The following is a 17732-nucleotide window of genomic DNA, read 5'->3' on the forward strand; positions in this document are numbered from 1 at the left end:
CTTCTGTTGTGGGATGTTTTAAAGCAATGTACTAGCTTATTTTATCCAGTATTATGTTTCGTAGCCTTGACACTTATGCAGTGCTGTATTAAACTATGTCTCACCTGCGGTGTCTAAAACTTTAACTGAAATTATAAGCCATTTTAAAAATCTTTCCTTTTTCTCACCTTCTCCTTCTTCCACCTCCTCTGTGTCCCCAATATTGTATTTCCTCTGAACCTTGCCTCCTCTTCCTAGTCTGCAGATACACAGTGCATGAACGCTGCGCTGGCAAGGCGCCCTCCTGCTGCATCAGCACCTACGCCAAGTCCCGCAAAGATGCCAACGTAAGTCTCGTTGGGGCCAACACCATGGACCAAACAAGGGGGCAAGCCCTCAGGTGTACTACTATAATACCAAGTTTCACATATCATCTTGCAACAAGATAGTATCCAAAATATTGACCACTATAAAATCATGAATATAAGTATATGTAGGTATGTATACATTTACTACTGTTCATAGTACATTTATACTTACCTGTATGAATGTACCTTCACCATGTTGATGTTAAATATTTTATAGGACTGCCTTTTTGCTGTCGGTATTTTAGCCAAGCATTGCTGCCTCATCTGCTCAGTCTCTTCCTCCTCACCCGTTCAGCACCATATCCCTCTCTCCCCTCCCCATCCCCGTCTTTTATCTACGCCTTTTCTCAGTCCTTCTCCCCGTCACCCAGCTCTTTCTTTTTCTGTCTGCCTCTTCGCCTCTAAATCTCGCTCAGGTGGGTATCTTCATGTTGTAAATCTGCGTATATTAGTATGAGAAACACACAAATCTCAATATTTCCGTGATCAGTAGAGCAGTCATTCCTGGAATTCAACGTACAGAGAAATTTAGATCGTGAAATATTGAAATGGTCCTTCCAAGTCTCCCAGTTTTCGTCTGTTTCTACATACAGCCTGGTATGTGCATATTGGTTCTTTATAAAGACACACCAGTCAATACCCTTCAGCTAGCCCTTCACCATAGGAGCTTTATCAGACCGCTAGGATTTAGCGACATCCCCATGGCCAAAACAGTTAATCTCTATGAAACACTGCAGCCAGAGAACAACCTAACTGCTCCTCCGTAACATCCAAGAGCCCCATTGTGGCGAGAGATCAACAGGCTAATCCAGAAGCTTTGTTAAGACAGGTGTAACACTTATCCAGTAGTTTTGAATTACTTCACAACTCCAAATTGTGTGGGAAAAATCAGCCGTCTTTTTACGATGTCTACGGCAGGTGGGGTCTGAGCCTCACCATTTTCCAACAGCGCTCCGGGTGTAATACTCTCTCTGAAAGTACTTAAATTGGATCAAGTGTAGCTCGGTAGATATGACTAGATCTCATGGGACCACTTTCCCTGCCTTCTTTTTTTCATCATCTATTGGCCCCAAGTCTTTCCAACAGGCTTTCAGCTTTAAGATTGACTCAAGGGCATTCATTACTAGTGTACAGTAAATTTAAGACCTTCCTCCTCTGCTCACTTGGCCTATCACCTCTTTGGATTCCAGTGGGCTGAATTCAGGATAATGCAATAAATGTTTGGTATACTTCTAGGGCATGACTCAGCTACAGGCCCTTATGGAACTGCCTTTTATGGATTATTCGCTGAGCCTAATAAAGAAGTTAATACACCCTTTTTTCACATATCCCCCTAGCCTCAAACTCCATATTTGTTCCCACAACCAAAAGAGTCTTGCTGATTGGGTCAACCATTTCCCTTGTCAAAATGATGTCTCCGCTTCTCATCCTATCCAATGCAGAGCCTTATTCCATCTCTAGTGTCACTGTATTGATTGAGGAAAGCATACTAGTGTATTGAAATCTATAGAGGAATTTCAGCAGATCAAAACCCTCAAATAAATCTGGTGTAAAGTGTAGAGCAGTGTCCTACATCCAGATAGCATTAACCATGTTTAGATGGACTGCCAAGTTGTAAAGGTGCATATCTGCCAAGGCCTCCATCATACACCGATTGGGTACACTTACCAAACGGAATCTATCATATTTTACCCACCTGCAGAAAGATGTATGAGCCTTCACATAATGCATAAAAAATGTTCTGCACACAGAGTTCAATGAAAAAACCCAACCCAAATATTTAAGAGTACTGCGGTTGTCAGACATGGGGAAAGAACAACAACCGCAATCGACTGATTAGTGCGATCCACCAACGTTCTGAAAACCGAAACAAGAGCATGGATGGGGAGCACCGGATGGGGTGGGGGAGAAGAGAGGGGGAGTAAAAATTGTTGGTTTACTGCAAAAGTTAGAACTAAGACATAACGCAATTCACTTAATGCTTCAGAGCTGATTAATTTGTGTACTAGATTAAAATGGCAAGATGTTTTGTATGGATACAGGAGTGCAAACGGACTGTGCATTGCTTCCAATTGAAACTCAATAAACCCATTTAAACTTAAAAATGTTCTGTAGTCTCTTAGGGGTAGTTTTAGGGGGTGTAAACTTTCCTAGGGAATGCAATAATCTAAACTAAAGCTACCTTAACTATTGTTTGAAGTGGGACCATGTCCCAACACAGAAGGTTCCTCTTTACCTCTTCTCCGAAAGGTGCCATATTGAGTTTCTAGCACGTGTCAGCTGTAATGTCCCACCTAAATAATTTCACACCTTGTGAATATTCCCCTGGCATCAGACTGAATCTGGAAACTTTAAAAGCAGTACTCCTGCACGCCGGTAGGTGGCATCATGTGGCTCCGATCGGATGTCATTTGGCTACGGAAGTGATGAGCAGATCCTCATAGAAACGTCAACCATGCCTGCTGGCATCCGTTGCTTTCTTAGCCAGTCTGCACCTCAGACACAGATTGACATGGCAAGTATGCAGACCTCTAGATAGGGGCCTTTTTAGATGAAAAAGAGTCCAGTCCACAAATGGGGACCCAGGAGCATTGACGAGGATTTTGCAGTTGGATAGAGTATCCGCTAGACAGATCGTTACCAAAGATAAGTAACTTGTTCTTCTGATGGATACTTCTAACGCCAGATTCCTCACCTTGCGAATTGATACCATAGCAGTATCTCTCAGTTGGTGAGCCTATCAACTGGTTCACACCAAAAAGTCATGCAGGACAGAGTGACTAAAATGCCCCTCTCAATGGACCTGACTGTTGAGGCAGTAGTGTTTTGTGAACGTATGTACCAGTAACCACATAGCTGCCTGACAGATGTCCAGGACATGTAGTCTGCGTGCTAGGACAGTGGCAGCAACCTTAGTTCTGGTGCAATAAGCTTCTACAGGGTCCTTCACAAGAGCATAGCAAATATCCATGCTAAGAACGATCCCTCGGAAGAGGGTTCACTTTTGCACTGCCTTACCCTTTTTTCACCCGCAGGACCCCACAAACAGCCGATCATTCACCGTATGTTTCTTGGTGCGATCAATATGAAAACGTAGTGCCGTCTTAGGGCCCAAAAAATTAAGTCTCTCTTCCTCCTTAGAGGTATGGGGAGGCCCAATCAATGCCGGATGGATGATGGTCTGCCTGACATGAAAGGAAGTGCCCAATGAGAGAGAACTAAGTTCAAGTCCCACTGTCGTATCATAAATGGTTTTGGTGTAAATACATGTTGCAAATGTTTCAAAAGCCTTGTCACAACAAGTGATTTAAATAAAGAAGGCTGATCCAACATCTGCAAGAAAGCAGAAACAGCGGACAAATAGTGTTTAGGAATGCCAAAGCAAGTTGGCCATGTACAAAACAAACAACAACACTTTAGTCAAAGTGGCTTTTAGTAGGTCAATATGTTGGGCTCTGCACCAAGTCACATATTTGCCAACAACTGGCATACACCTATTTTGTAGAGGGACACCTCACTGCCAAAATGACATCAATGACTTCAGGAACAAGGTCAATTGCTACCCATAGTCTTTTAGCATGAAGATGAAAAGTGTGCAGGCCCGGGTGCAGTACTCTGCCCTGCTGCTGTGACAGAAGATCCTCCGAAAGCGGCACCTTGATTGAAAGACAGATGCTCATGCCCAGGAGTTCCGGGCACCACTCTCTACTGGTCCAATCCGATGCTATTAAGATGACTTGGGCCCATTCTTACTGATCTTTTTCAGAACTCGGGCAGGAGAGGCAGGGGTGGTAAGGTATACAGGACCAATTTAGACGGAATGCATTTCTGAGAAAGATCCACTTTGGAAACTCCAAAAGTGCTGGCATTGCGGCAGTGGTGAAAAGATCAAGCGAGGGTTTTTCCTGATTGATCAAAGAGGATCTTCACCACCCCGTGTGTAGGTGCAGTTTGTGATCCACTAAGCGTCAATCGGTTTGTCCCCTCTGGCGTTTAGGGACCCTTCCAGATGGTTCACCACCAGAGGAATAACCTGGTGGTACAGCCACTTCCAGAGAAGTAGAACCTCCTGGCACAGGACCCAGGACCCCACCTCTTTGTTGCAGTACCACAAGGCAGTGGTGTTGTCCATGAGTACCTGCACCAGTCTTCCTCTTGATGGTGATCATGAAGGCCTTCAACACCAAGTGAATTGCCTCAATTCCAAACAAGCATTGACATAGCCAATAGGTCTCGCCTTTGGGACCTTATAAGTCTTTAGCCATGCAACAGTTGCATAACTAAATACTTATAAGGTCCCAAAAGCGAGACCTATTGGCTATGTGCGGCCGCGAAAGTGAAAGTGATCGCGATCAAACATCAAAGCGGACGTGTGGCCGCAAAAGTGAAAGTAATCGTGGTAAAGCGCGGCGTGCGCGCCCGCGCACATGCACTGTAGGTCCAGGCTGGCCTGGTAGCACTTTTTGGAGCCCTCTCAATAAGTCACGCCAGACCAGCGCATGCGCTGGGTCAGGCGAGACCTTAAAATGATGTGGAGTTCAGTTTCCACTGAGAACCAAGGCCTCTAATCTCCACTTCTCCCAGATGGCCTCACTAATCCAGATTTGAATCAGCAATCAAATCTGGGTGGGGTAGAAAAAGGGGTCTGACACTGACCCAGTTGCAATCCGATAGCCACTTTGGCAGGTTGCAAGAAGTCTTCTCTGATATCTGGGTACAATCCGACAAATTTCCTTAGTGCTGTGCCTGTTGGAGCTTGAGGTCCCACAGCAGTGCCGGACTGGGAAACCAAAGCAGCACCAGCAAATTGTGTCTGACCAACCCCCTTATTGTGCATAGCAAGCGTACATGGGGGTTTTCCACCCAAGAAAATTTGGGAGAAAGTGGCAAAAATGGTGCATTCTACAACACATTTTTCATTACATATTCAATTGTTTTAGATTTTACAGCATAGTAAATGATGACCTTACAGCATACCAGGAAATCCAGCCACTTAAACAATTATAATTAGGCCTTTTTCACATGTGTGGGTTATAGGTCCAATAAAAAAGTCTGCATATAAGACATTGAAGGTCAGCCGAGACCCCCTTTTAATGAGGCATACTATCGTTGTGCAAAAAAGGCACTGTAGGCATGTTGAAAAGCAATTTCTATAAGATGTATTAACAAGGAAGAAAAAGTTTGTTAAACATGTCATCCTCGAAATACACGACAAATTGTATTACAATGATTTACAATACATATATGCCTCAAATACTGAATCATTAAGTGATTAACTCAGGAAAGCCTGAAAAAATAATTTAGTTCTTTACGCTGGACATTTATTACCCCTAGCCTAGAGCCTCTAAAGTCTTATCTGTAAGACAAGGTCACCTCGTGACACTTGCGGGCAGGGGGCTTCTCACTGAGTGAGGGCCAAGACCAGCTTTAGCGCTTATGGCTGTGACAATGTTTGTTGGGGCCCTTCAATGATTCCCTCACTATCTCCCTCCAACAGTGCCCCTCATCTCTCCATAGACCCTCTCTCACATGTATTTCATTTATTTTATAGTGCCCCAGTGTAGGGTGTCGGAGCAGTTTACATCACACACACATACAGAGACAATGACTCATTTGTGTGTAAATCAATGTATAGAAAATGTTACATAAGACAAAGGGGAACTATAAGGTGTAGGAGTCACTTGTCATCCATAAAGGTAGGCATTTTTTAAGAGTCGTTGGACTGGGGAAACACAAACTCGGGATTTAAAACCTACCACAGTGGTTGGCGTTGGATTTACTAATAAGAATTTATTTCTACCCTTGTAAACCCTTTTAGCAACATCAGGATAATGAAAGACTAGGAAAAGACATAACTTTCTAACTTGTATGATGCAGTTTGCATGCGGCTCTTTGATGGCAGTTCATACCTCACTGTGCTATGTTACGATTGTAACTTATGAACTGCCAGCAACAAAAGGATCTCTGTGACAAAAGCAGAAACCCACTGAGCTATGCACATGAAATACAGTACTGTAATCTGCATTGTACACGTTCTTTGCAGCAGGCATCTTAAACCTCTGCGCTACTTTAGATGAGTCAAAAATGAGACAAAACTTGCTACAGCAGGAACATTAATCGCCACAGATATCTAGACACTTTTATTGTTGCCTTAAAACTGCTGGATTTAAAAGGAACTCTGCAGTGGGGGCTTTTAAACCCATAGCAAATTCCAAAACAACATTTCCCTGGGAAGCTAGAAGGGTGGGGGGCTGATATTGTAGCACTAATGCAAAACCGCCCTCCAGTACACACTCCCCCCCCACACCCCCTCTCCAACCATCATTCCACCCTCTTGTGGAAATGCCTGATGCCCGGTACAGCCGGTCCAGCCTTGTCCCACAGAGGCAGAATGTGCCATCTTTCATGTCTGACCAGCAGGAAGCAGGAGGCCACCCATCGCAGCAATCTCAGAGTCATCCACACTGGGATACAGAAAAGAGGCAGAAACATTGTAATCTTAGCTTAGTGTCTTGGACTCTCCACAAAATTGTGCCGTATCTAGAATGGTTCCTACGAATGGAAGCGTCTGAGAAGCAGGCAGGTGTGACTATGGCACACTGACAGTGAACCTATCACTATTGCCTGGAGGTGGTTGATGACTGCACAGGGAGAGCCTTCCCTCAACAGCCAATTGTGGAGGTAGGGGAAGACTGGTACCCCTGACCTCTGAAGGTGTGGTGCAACCACCATCATCACTTTCATGAACACCCGAGGGAGGGGCAGTGGTGAGGCCAAAAGGGAGCTCAGCGAACTGAAAATGCTCCTGGTCCACTGTGAACTGCAGATAGTGCCATTGGGCTTGTACGATGGGGATATGGAAAAATGCATCCTGCAGGTCCACGCCCCCATCCAGTCTTTAGAGTCTAGGGCAGAGAGGACCTGGGCTAGTGTGAGGCTGTTGAATTTGTCCTTCTGCAGGAAGGCATTCTGAGGGAGAAGATCTACAATAGGACTAAGGCCCCCATCCTTCAGCACAAGGAAGTATTGGGAATAATGGGAATAACACCCAGTTCCTACTTCTGAGGCAACCCTCTCTATGAAACCCTCTCTATGACCCCCTTAGCCAAAGGTGCCTGCACTTTCTGCTGCAAGATGGACAGGTGGTGGTGGAAGGTGCGACAGGGTGGAGAGAAATGGAAGGGCATAGCCCCAATGTACAGTTTGGGGGACCTGCTTATCCGAAGTGATCACTTGCCACCCTTGGAGGAAATATTGAATCCTGCCCCTGAGAGGGTGATTGTGTGCTGGCAAGGACAAGTTAAAGCTAAAGACATTGCTTTGTGAGCTGCAACCGCCACTATAAAAAGGGTGGATGGCCTACTAGGCTGAACGAGGAGTCTGGCATTGGCAAAACTAAATACCTCTACCATAGCAAGCGGGGGGTGGGGGGGCAAAATTGCTGTGGGAAATGTCTGATGGGGGCAGACTAGCCCAAAGAATGTGTTGTGGCCCTGCTATCTTTCAAAAGTTCTCGGGCCGAATTTGCCTTCTTGCCACAAAGGCAAGAGCCACCAAATGGCATTTCCATTAGGGATGATTTGGCATTACGGAAAAAGCCTGTAGACCTCATCCTGGTGTGGCATCGAAATACCACACTGGTGCCCAGTGCTTGACCTAAGCAGTTGGTCATGTCCAAGCCAGAATGTATTAGGAATCTTGCTGCATTGCGGCCATCCTAGATAGCTTCATTAAGGAACGCCTGAAGGTTGTCTGGAACTGATGGCAAAAATGTTGCCACTGTGTCCCAAGGAGCATTGGAGTAGTGGCCTAGAATACAGCTGACTTTCACTGACCTCGAAACCAAGCGTGTGGAGGAGATAATCTGATTGCCGAATGTCTCTATTAATTTTGACTCATGATCGGGTGGGGTGGTAGGGTAAGCAATGGGATCAGCCTTCCTGAAGCAACAATCATGGACAGACAAAATGACAATCCCTGCCTAGAAACTTCATCTTGAAAATTGCAGTCCCATCCTCAGCCCTACCATCTACCAAATGACAGAGCTCAGGAAGAACTAATCAGCAGTCCTGCTAACAAGATGCTCATTTAGTTTCTACAGGTAGCACTGACTCCATTCTCTTCAATTTAGTGTCTGGATCACTAACACTTCCAATGGCTGAGGAGGCTATGTCCATCCTCCATCATGTACATGCAAAATCAGGTTCACCCAAAATGGATACCGCTGGTCCTGATAATCAGACTCCCACAAAACCAAGTCCCTACTACCATCCATATGCTACAAACTCACTGCTCATATAGGGAATGTCAACACAGAGTTCTGAGATTCACGTAACAGTGACAAATTAGGATCTATCAGGCCCACCACACCTTGACAGAAAAAATGGTAGGGTCATACAGCGGGGACACACACACGGGCTCGAGGGAATGACTCCATGGTCCAAATCTTGAGTTCTTTGTAGAGCCTGGACCAATAAGATAATACCCCCTCTCTGTGGCTCACTAACTTTCTCTCTTTTTATCCAAATTCTAGAGCATGCTAGGGTGAGGGAACGAAAGAAGTCAGTATATGGGGCTAATAAGCATCCGAAGGGAGAAAAAGCCCAGACTGTCTGTGTCCAAATGGCATTTGGCCCCCCCACCCGTTTATCCGATTCAGTTGGTATCTTGGGCTATATACTTCGAATGTAAGTATGCATCTAGAAAGGACAATGCCCCATATGACTCTCCCCCACTATCCTTCAAAGATTACCTCTCATTGTCGATGAGAGATGCTCTTATGCACTATATAGCCTGGATGAATGATGCCACAGAAGACTCATTGTGGCTCTGTTCTGCTCCCTGATGCAATTGTCACCCCGACACCACACGAGCACAAGCAGCCAGACCTAAGCAGAATCTTGGTTTCCGAACCCCAATTTCAACAAGTTTGTCTTCTACCTAGGAAGCTGCTGTCAAAATCAGCACCCACCAGGGCTCTTCAGTTCTACAGCCCCTCCCACTTACCCCCTGATGCCACCTTATGAAACCTGGGGTATCCATTCTTGCCCGAAGGAGCTAGATTCCATTCAACAAGATCTCTTCAGGTCATGGGCTGCAGCAGTCCAGTGCTGGTTCAGGGAGCTTCATGTTGTGCAGTAGTCTTGTTCTGCTTCTGGTAGCTTCTCCACTTGGTGCAGTGTGGAGCTTTTGCTTGCCAGTGAAGGAAGTGACCCGATTAGGGCCACCCGGGTCACTTGCGACCATCTCTCAGACTTCCAAACAAATGAAGAGTCGGTCAGACAGAGAATGCAAACCAAGTTATATATTAGTATTGCGCTACAGTGGAGCCCAGTCTGACCAGCCTCTTGAGATTGCTGTCGAGGGACTGACCCCCCCCCCCCCCAACATCAAGTCAGATATACATTTCCAGTTCCCCGAGAACACGCCCAGACTGGAAAATTCAGGTCCAGGCAACAGCGAAGAAAGGCAGCAATCAAGAATGAGCCATGATCCTGGGACTGGGTACATACTATCTCGGCTCCAAGGCCGTTCGGGCTGTGCCTGCCATTCTAAGGTGTGGGAACGAGTCTATCTAACAGTGAAGGTATGCCACAATAGAGAGTACATTCATTAGTGCTGGCGAAACTGCAGATAGTGCCATTGGGCTTGTACGATGGGGATATGGAAAAATGCATCCTGCAGGTCCACGCCACCATCCAGTCTCCAGAGCCTAGGGCAGAGAGGACCTGGGCTAGTGTGAGGCTGTTGAATTTGTCCTTCTGCAGGAATGCATTCTGAGGGAGAAGATCTACAATAGGACTAAGGCCCCCATCCTTCAGCACAAGGAAGTATTGGGAATAATGGGAATAACACCCAGTTCCTACTTCTGAGGCAACCCTCTCTATGAAACCCTCTCTATGACCCCCTTAGCCAAAGGTGCCTGCACTTTCTGCTGCAAGATGGACAGGTGGTGGTGGAAGGTGCGACAGGGTGGAGAGAAATGGAAGGGCATAGCCCCAATGTACAGTTTGGGGGACCTGCTTATCCGAAGTGATCACTTGCCACCCTTGGAGGAAATATTGAATCCTGCCCCTGACAGGGTGATTGTGTGCTGGCAAGGACAAGTTAAAGCTAAAGACATTGCTTTGTGAGCTGCAACCGCCACTATAAAAAGGGTGGATGGCCTACTAGGCTGAACGAGGAGTCTGGCATTGGCAAAACTAAATACCTCTACCATAGCAAGCGGGGGGGGGGCAAAATTGCTGCAGGAAATGTCTGATGGGGGCAGACTGGCCCAAAGAATGTGTTGTGGCCCTGCTGTCTTTAAAAAGTTCTCGGGCCGAATTTGCCTTCTTGCCACAAAGGCAAGAGCCACCAAATGGCATTTCCATTAGGGATGATTGGGCATTACGGAAGAAGCCTGTAGACCTCATCCTGGTGTGGCATCGAAATACCACACTGGTGCCCAGTGCTTGACCTAAGCAGTTGGTCATGTCCAAGCCAGAATGTATTAGGAATCTTGCTGCATTGCGGCCATCCTAGATAGCTTCATTAAGGAACACCTGAAGGTTGTCTGGAACTGATGGCACAAATGTTGCCACTGTGTCCCAAGGAGCATTGGAGTAGTGGCCTAGAAGACAGCTGACTTTCACTGACCTCGGAACCAGGCTTGTGGAGGAGATAATCTGATTGCCGAATGTCTCTATTAATTTTGACTCATGATCGGGTGGGGTGGTAGGGTAAGCAATGGGATCAGCCTTCCTGAAGCAACAATCATGGACAGACGAAATGACAATCCCTGCCTAGAAACTTCATCTTGAAAATTGCAGTCCCACCCTCAGCCCTACCATCTACCAAATGACAGAGCTCAGGAAGAACTAATCAGCAGTCCTGCTAACAAGATGCTCATTTAGTTTCTACAGGTACCCCTGACTCCATTCTCTTCAATTTAGTGTCTGGATCACTAACACTTCCAATGGCTGAGGAAGCTATGTCCATCCTCCATCATGTACATGCAAAATCAGGTTCACCCAAAATGGATACCGCTGGTCCTGATAATCAGACTCCCACAAAACCAAGTCCCTACAACCATCCATATGCTACAAACTCACTGCTCATATATGGAATGTCAACACAAAGTTCTGAGATACACGTAACAGTGACAAATTAGGATCTATCAGGCCCACCACACCTTGACAGAAAAAATGGTAGGGTCATACAGCGGGGACACACACACGGGCTCGAGGGAATGACTCCATGGTCCAAATCTTGAGTTCTTTGTAGAGCCTGGACCAATAAGATAATACCCCCTCTCTGTGGCTCACTACATTTCTCTCTTTTTATCCAAATTCTAGAGCATGCTAGGGTGAGGGAACGAAAGAAGTCTGTATATGTGGCTAATAAGCATCCGAAGGGAGAAAAAGCCCAGACTGTCTGTGTCCAAATGGCATTTGGCCCCCCCCACCCGTTTATCCGATTCAGTTGGTATCTTGGGCTGTATACTTCGAATGTAAGTATGCATCTAGAAAGGACAATGCCCCATATGACTCTCCCCCACTATCCTTCAAAGATTACCTCTCAATGTCGATGAGAGATGCTGTTATGCACTATATAGCCTGGATGAATGATGCCACAGAAGACTCATTGTGGCTCTGTTCTGCTCCCTGATGCAATTGTCGCCCCGACACCACACGGAGCACAAGCAGCCAGACCTAAGCAGAAGCTTGGTTTCCGAACCCCAATTTCAACAAGTTTGTCTTCTACCTAGGAAGCTGCTGTCAAAATCAGCACCCACCAGGGCTCTTCAGTTCTACAGCCCCTCCCACTTACCCCCTGATGTCACCTTATGAAACCTGGGGTATCCATTCTTGCCCGAAGGAGCTAGATTCCATTCAACAAGATCTCTTCAGGTCATGGGCTGCAGCAGTCCAGTGCTGGTTCAGGGAGCTTCATGTTGTGCAGTAGTCTTGTTCTGCTTCTGGTAGCTTCTCCCCTTGGTGCAGTGTGGAGCTTTTGCTTGCCAGTGAAGGAAGTGACCCGATTAGGGCCACCCGGGTCACTTGCGACCACCTCTCAGACTTCCAAACAAATGAAGAGTCGGTCAGACAGAGAATGCAAACCAAGTTATTTATTAGTATTGCGCTACAGTGGAGCCCAGTCTGACCAGCCTCTTGAGATTGCTGTCGAGGGACTGACTCCCCCCCCCAACATCAAGTCAGATATACATTTCCAGTTCCCCGAGAACACGCCCAGACTGGAAAATTCAGGTCCAGGCAACAGCGAAGAAAGGCAGCAATCAAGAATGAGCCATGGTCCTGGGACTGGGTACATACTATCTCTGCTCCAATGCCGTTCGGGCTGTGCCTGCCATTCTAAGGTGTGGGAACGAGTCTATCTAACAGTGAAGGTATGCCACAATAGAGAGTACATTCATTAGTGCTGGCGAAACTCGGCCTTGAGAAGTACAAGCTGAAGGTACAGGAGGCAGTTTTCTGCTGAGACGAACAATATGAGACAGAAGCTTAGTTTCGATCATAAAACAAAATGTCGGCTACTACTAAAATGGCGCAATGAATGCTAACTTAATACAGAACGAATCATAAACATTGCGATAATAATATTTCAAGTCTAACGCCAGCCAGTGCTCACCTCTTTGCCGGCAGGATTTCATTGAGGCAATTGGCCATGCCTCACAGCCTGATCGCCATTTTGTGATACCAACTGTCTCATTGCTTCTGCTAGACTTTTCTTCCCTTGCAAGAACCCCAGCACTCCTACGGCGGAGGAGGAAGCCAAGCAGTTTGTCTCAGCCTGGTCCAAGCTCATCTCCTTCCTCTATGGCCCTCAGTGGGGGGCTGCATTGACTAGCCTCGTCAGCTCGTCCAGCGTAGGCAGCCACCTTTCTCCAGGCCATTAAGGACACGGCCTTTAGTCCCAGGCCTTCGTGTGATAGCCTAAGGCATTCTGGGTGTCGTAGTCTTGTTTTGTCTCCATGGAACTTATTAGACAAACATGCCGGAAAACAATGATTTGTAGGTGACAAATTCAAGGCTTGAGTCCATGTGCGACCTGGAGTTCTGTGGTCCCTGTAGGTCTGGCCTGTCTACTGCTTTCGGCCAGCTGCAGCTACGATAGCTACACAGGAGGTACAAGCCGAACCCCCATCAGCACAGAAATGAAAACTAGAGCCGAAGAAGGACATTCAGGGTTGTAAGATATGGCTATAGCAGGATAAATCCGGATGTTAGGGCGCTGCGCCACACCCTCTGTCACTGGCATCCGCCATCTGCTCTAGCCAGGCTTCCTTGATTTTGTATTCTAACTCCACATCTATTTACCTTTACGATATTGTACAAGACAGTATCTTGCTGCTGAAATTGTTGCAGGTCGATATTTTGTTACCACTCGTCATCTCTGCCCCTCTCGTTCTCCTCTCTGGTTCAGGTCCAGGCCCACATGTGGGTGAAGGGAGGATGTGAAGGCAACAGGTGCGACGAGTGTCAGAAGAAGATAAAAAGCTTCCAGAGCTTGACGGGCCTCTGCTGTGTATGGTGTCATAAGAAGGTGATGTCATGTGTGTCTCTATGGGGGATGGTGAAATGTGTCCCGCTTTGTACACGCGTCTCTGCTGTGTCTGTCACGTGACGTGAGGATGATGAAATGTGCTTCTCTGTGTGGGGTGGGTCTCTGCTGCGTCAGTCACATGAAGATGGTGAAATGTGCACATCTATGGGGGTAGGTCCCAACTGGATCTGTCACATGAATGTGATACCATGCCTGCCTTGCTGGGGCATATGCCTGGATCAGCTGTCACATGAAAATGATGTCACACATGCCTCAACGGGAGAGGATTTATGTGGCGTCTGTCACTTGAAAGTGATGTCACGTGCGCCATTACGGGGAGTGAGTCTGTGTGGGGTCTGTCAAAAGAAAGTGATGTCACACATGCCTCTCTGGGACTAGGGTTCTGTGGCGTCTGTCATTTCAATGTGATGTCACACGTACCTTTAAGGGAAATGCGCCTGCTTGACCTTTCCCATGAAGGTAACGCTATTTTATGCCTCTCTGATTGTCAGATGAGCTAGTGAGTTATGTCAAAGTATAGATCACTGACGCACCTTCCATGTTATCGTGTACTACAAATTTTATCATCTCTTGGCTTCGCTGCTGTCGGACACAAAGGCAAGAGATATAAAACAGCATCTCAATTCCCTGGTTAGGTATGCCCAAAATATTGTTTCAGAAGGGCAGGTCAATACATTTGTTCCCAGAAAAAGAGAACATTAATTACATTCTTTATTGTGTAGTTAATCAGCACTTTTCCGTAATCTTCTTCCTTTATACAATGCAGGTAATACAATTGCGTAAGCACAATAAACATAACACTTTTGTTTCCTATTCTTAATTTATCATTTTTCCAACCAAACGTAAATAAACCTATGTTCAACCATAAGAACGATGCGCATGTGGGTGAAGTAACAACTGAGTTCTTGGCATGGGTAAATGAAGAACTCTTGGTGTCTCTGATTATATGGCTCCTGTATGAAACTTTTCTCACATGACCAGGAAGGCACTAGTGTCTCTGATTGTCATGGCTCCTGTCGGTGTCTTGTGTCCTATAAATGTAATGTCAGAAGTGCCTTTGATTATCATGGATCCTGTTGGTGTCTAGTGGCACACAAGTGAGATGTCACAAGTGCCTCTGATTATCATGGCTCCTGTATGAAACTTTTCTCACATGACCAGGAAGTCACTAGTGCCTCTGATTGTCATGGCTCCTGTCGGTGTCTCGTGTCCTATAAATGTAATGTCAGAAGTTCCTTTGATTATCATGGATACTGTTGGTGTCTAGTGGCACACTAGTGAGATGTCACAAGTGCCTCTGATTGACAGAGCTCCTGGATGAAACTTTTGTCACATGACCAGGAAGTCACTAGTGCGTCGGATTATCATGGCTCCTGTGGGTGTTTCATGTCATATAAATGTGATGTCACAAGTGCCTCTGACTGTCATGGTTCCTGTCGCAGTCTGGTATCATATAATTGTGATGTCTCAATGCCTCTGCTTGGATGGGCTCCTAACTGTGTAGCACTGTACCACTAATATCCTGGACGCGGCCCCGTGGATGGATGTGGCGGGCTGTTTGAAACTAAGATGAATAAATGATCAACTTCACCCAGAACTTGATGCTTTCATTTATTTTTCAGGTGCACGAGGATTGTGCCGCAAGTATGACCCATGCATGCGACTGTGGGCCCCTGAAGGATCACATTCTGCCCCCATCAGCCATATATCCAGTTATCTTGGTGAGTGCAAAGTCTTGAAGGACCACATCCTTTATTCCACAGACATTCATCCCTTTATGGAGGTAAATGTGGTTTTCAGGGGGTATTCTGATCCCGAAAATAATACTTTGCTTGATGGGGGTGACTGCAGGCCCCTGAGGGGGGGGGGGGGTCACATTATGCCCCAGGCGGTCGTGCATGCTGTTGTCTTAATTAGATAGGGGCCTGGGAAGTGTAATATTACAGTATTGGGGCCTGCAGAGGTCCGAATCCCTTTCTGCAGTCATATAGTCCTTCGACCTGGAGTGGCCAAAACCCCTGAAAGGCCACGATCTGGCTAAGCCACACTTACGTTTTGTCACCTTGGTGTGTCCAACATTTTGCCCTCTACTGCCACATGTGGAATCACATACTGCCCGCTGTAGATACACATCCCATCTTGTGTGGTATGCATCTCTTCCTCCATGTCCAAGAGCAAGTGGAACTATTGTCCATATCCCATCCCTCTGCCCAGCACCCTCTTCCTCCCTTGCTGATCCTTAAAGAGAGCTCTGCATTCTTACCCCATGCTTAGAATGAAGGGCTGTGGGCTGCTGCCAGCATTTCCCTGTAGAAGGTCACAACTCTACCAGCCCACCCATGAAATATAGCCTCCAAAAATTTTTTCAGCTGCTTATTCACTAGTGTATGACCTCCAGACATCTCCCTGCGCACCCCACACTGCCATTAACTTTAATTCCAAGTAGTTCCTCTAGGGCTTCACCAGATTATTTCTACCATTTGTGGACAAAAGGCCCAAAAAGAAACTTCTGGAAGACCTTTTCCTAGGTCCAGACACCCTCTGTATATCCCATCTGAAAACAATGTCCTGTGCATAAACATAGAGATCCCCTGCATATCCTCATAGATGGCTCCTATGACATTAGTGTAGGCCTAGACTGTATATCACAATCACACAGACTTCTGCCTAGGCCTCTCCAATGCTATGTAAACCTCCAGTAGACCCCTCGAGCCCCTCTACAGGGATGTTAGATTATCCGTGTATCCACATTGGACACCAGATGGAAAATGTGCTTTCCTTGACAGCCCATGCATATGACCATTAGAACCCTGGTGCCCTTTGTGCAAACCTAAATTGTCTCTTTCAGGTCAACAATAGACCACCAGATATCCTCTAGCCAGACCTAAACATCCCCTGTATATCCCCAATACACCTTAGATGCCCTCTTTATAGACCTATACTGTCCCCTTGATATCCTCATTAGACCCCAGATGCCATCTGAGTAGGCCTTGACACATTCCTTAGACAACCAGATGCCCTATTGTCAGACCTAGCCTTTGTGTATTCACATCAAACCTCTACAGGCCCTCTGCTGTAGGCTTGGCCCCATAGATCCCCACTAGCCTCCCAAATGCCCTGTGCTGAAGGCAAGGGCATCCTGCTAAAGCTGACAAGGTCACTTTACTCATTTTGCCTCCTGTGTTTCAGGAGAGACAGAACAGTCAGAAGAATGGCATTGGCTCCACGGACGAGTCCACGCCAACTTCCAGCACTCCTGACGGGCAGGCATTACGGGTAAGATTGCAGTTCATCCTTCTGAATAGCAGAACAGGTTCGGGAGGGCCTGCACAGATTTTGGCGTTTAGGGGTTAGCGGAGCCAAGCTCTGCCTGCTGTTGGAACCGGTACAATTTGGCAGGTCTCATTGCAAGGGCTGTGTAGTTGTTGTTTAGAGCTGGGAAGGTGGGTTCCTTCTGCTTTTGTTTGGGATTAGCTTGGCCATTTTGAGGAGTTGTCTTTCTCACTAGTTGCCTCTTTTTCCATCTATTGCCAGATCCTCGCAATACAGAACACGCACCCTCTACTGGTCTTCGTCAACCGAAAGAGTGGGGGCAAGCAAGGCGAGAGGTAGGAACTGGGACCACCGTGCTGCTGTTAAATATCTTCCTTAGTGTTTTCTTTTATCCCCTGTCTGTGGCTTCCCTCTGCCATGTTTATTGGCATTTGTCCTGTGCCACTTCTGCTGGTATAGCTTCTGGGGATCAATGAGGTAGTACAAATGAAGGAGGTCAAGGAAAACGACCAGACATCCTGTGATGCTGGGTTAATTTAGTCACAG

General features: G+C 46.6%; 1 protein-coding gene across 1 annotated transcript in view; it reads left to right on the forward strand.

Moving 5' to 3' along the window:
* Nucleotides 1-202: 202 nt before the first annotated feature.
* The window catches only part of DGKA (diacylglycerol kinase alpha), a 92024-nt gene continuing 74494 nt past the window's right edge, over nt 203-17732 (forward strand). Inside the window, exons 1-5 of the mRNA XM_085600273.1 lie at nt 203-326; nt 13773-13892; nt 15536-15634; nt 17103-17189; nt 17448-17521. Coding sequence (XP_085456399.1) covers nt 13785-13892; nt 15536-15634; nt 17103-17189; nt 17448-17521 — 368 coding nt within the window. The 5' untranslated portion in view covers nt 203-326; nt 13773-13784. The remainder of the gene's footprint in view (nt 327-13772; nt 13893-15535; nt 15635-17102; nt 17190-17447; nt 17522-17732) is intronic.

Source organism: Triturus cristatus, chromosome 4_2, assembly GCF_964204655.1.
Source record: "Triturus cristatus chromosome 4_2, aTriCri1.1, whole genome shotgun sequence".
Classification (NCBI taxonomy): Eukaryota; Metazoa; Chordata; class Amphibia; order Caudata; family Salamandridae; genus Triturus; species Triturus cristatus.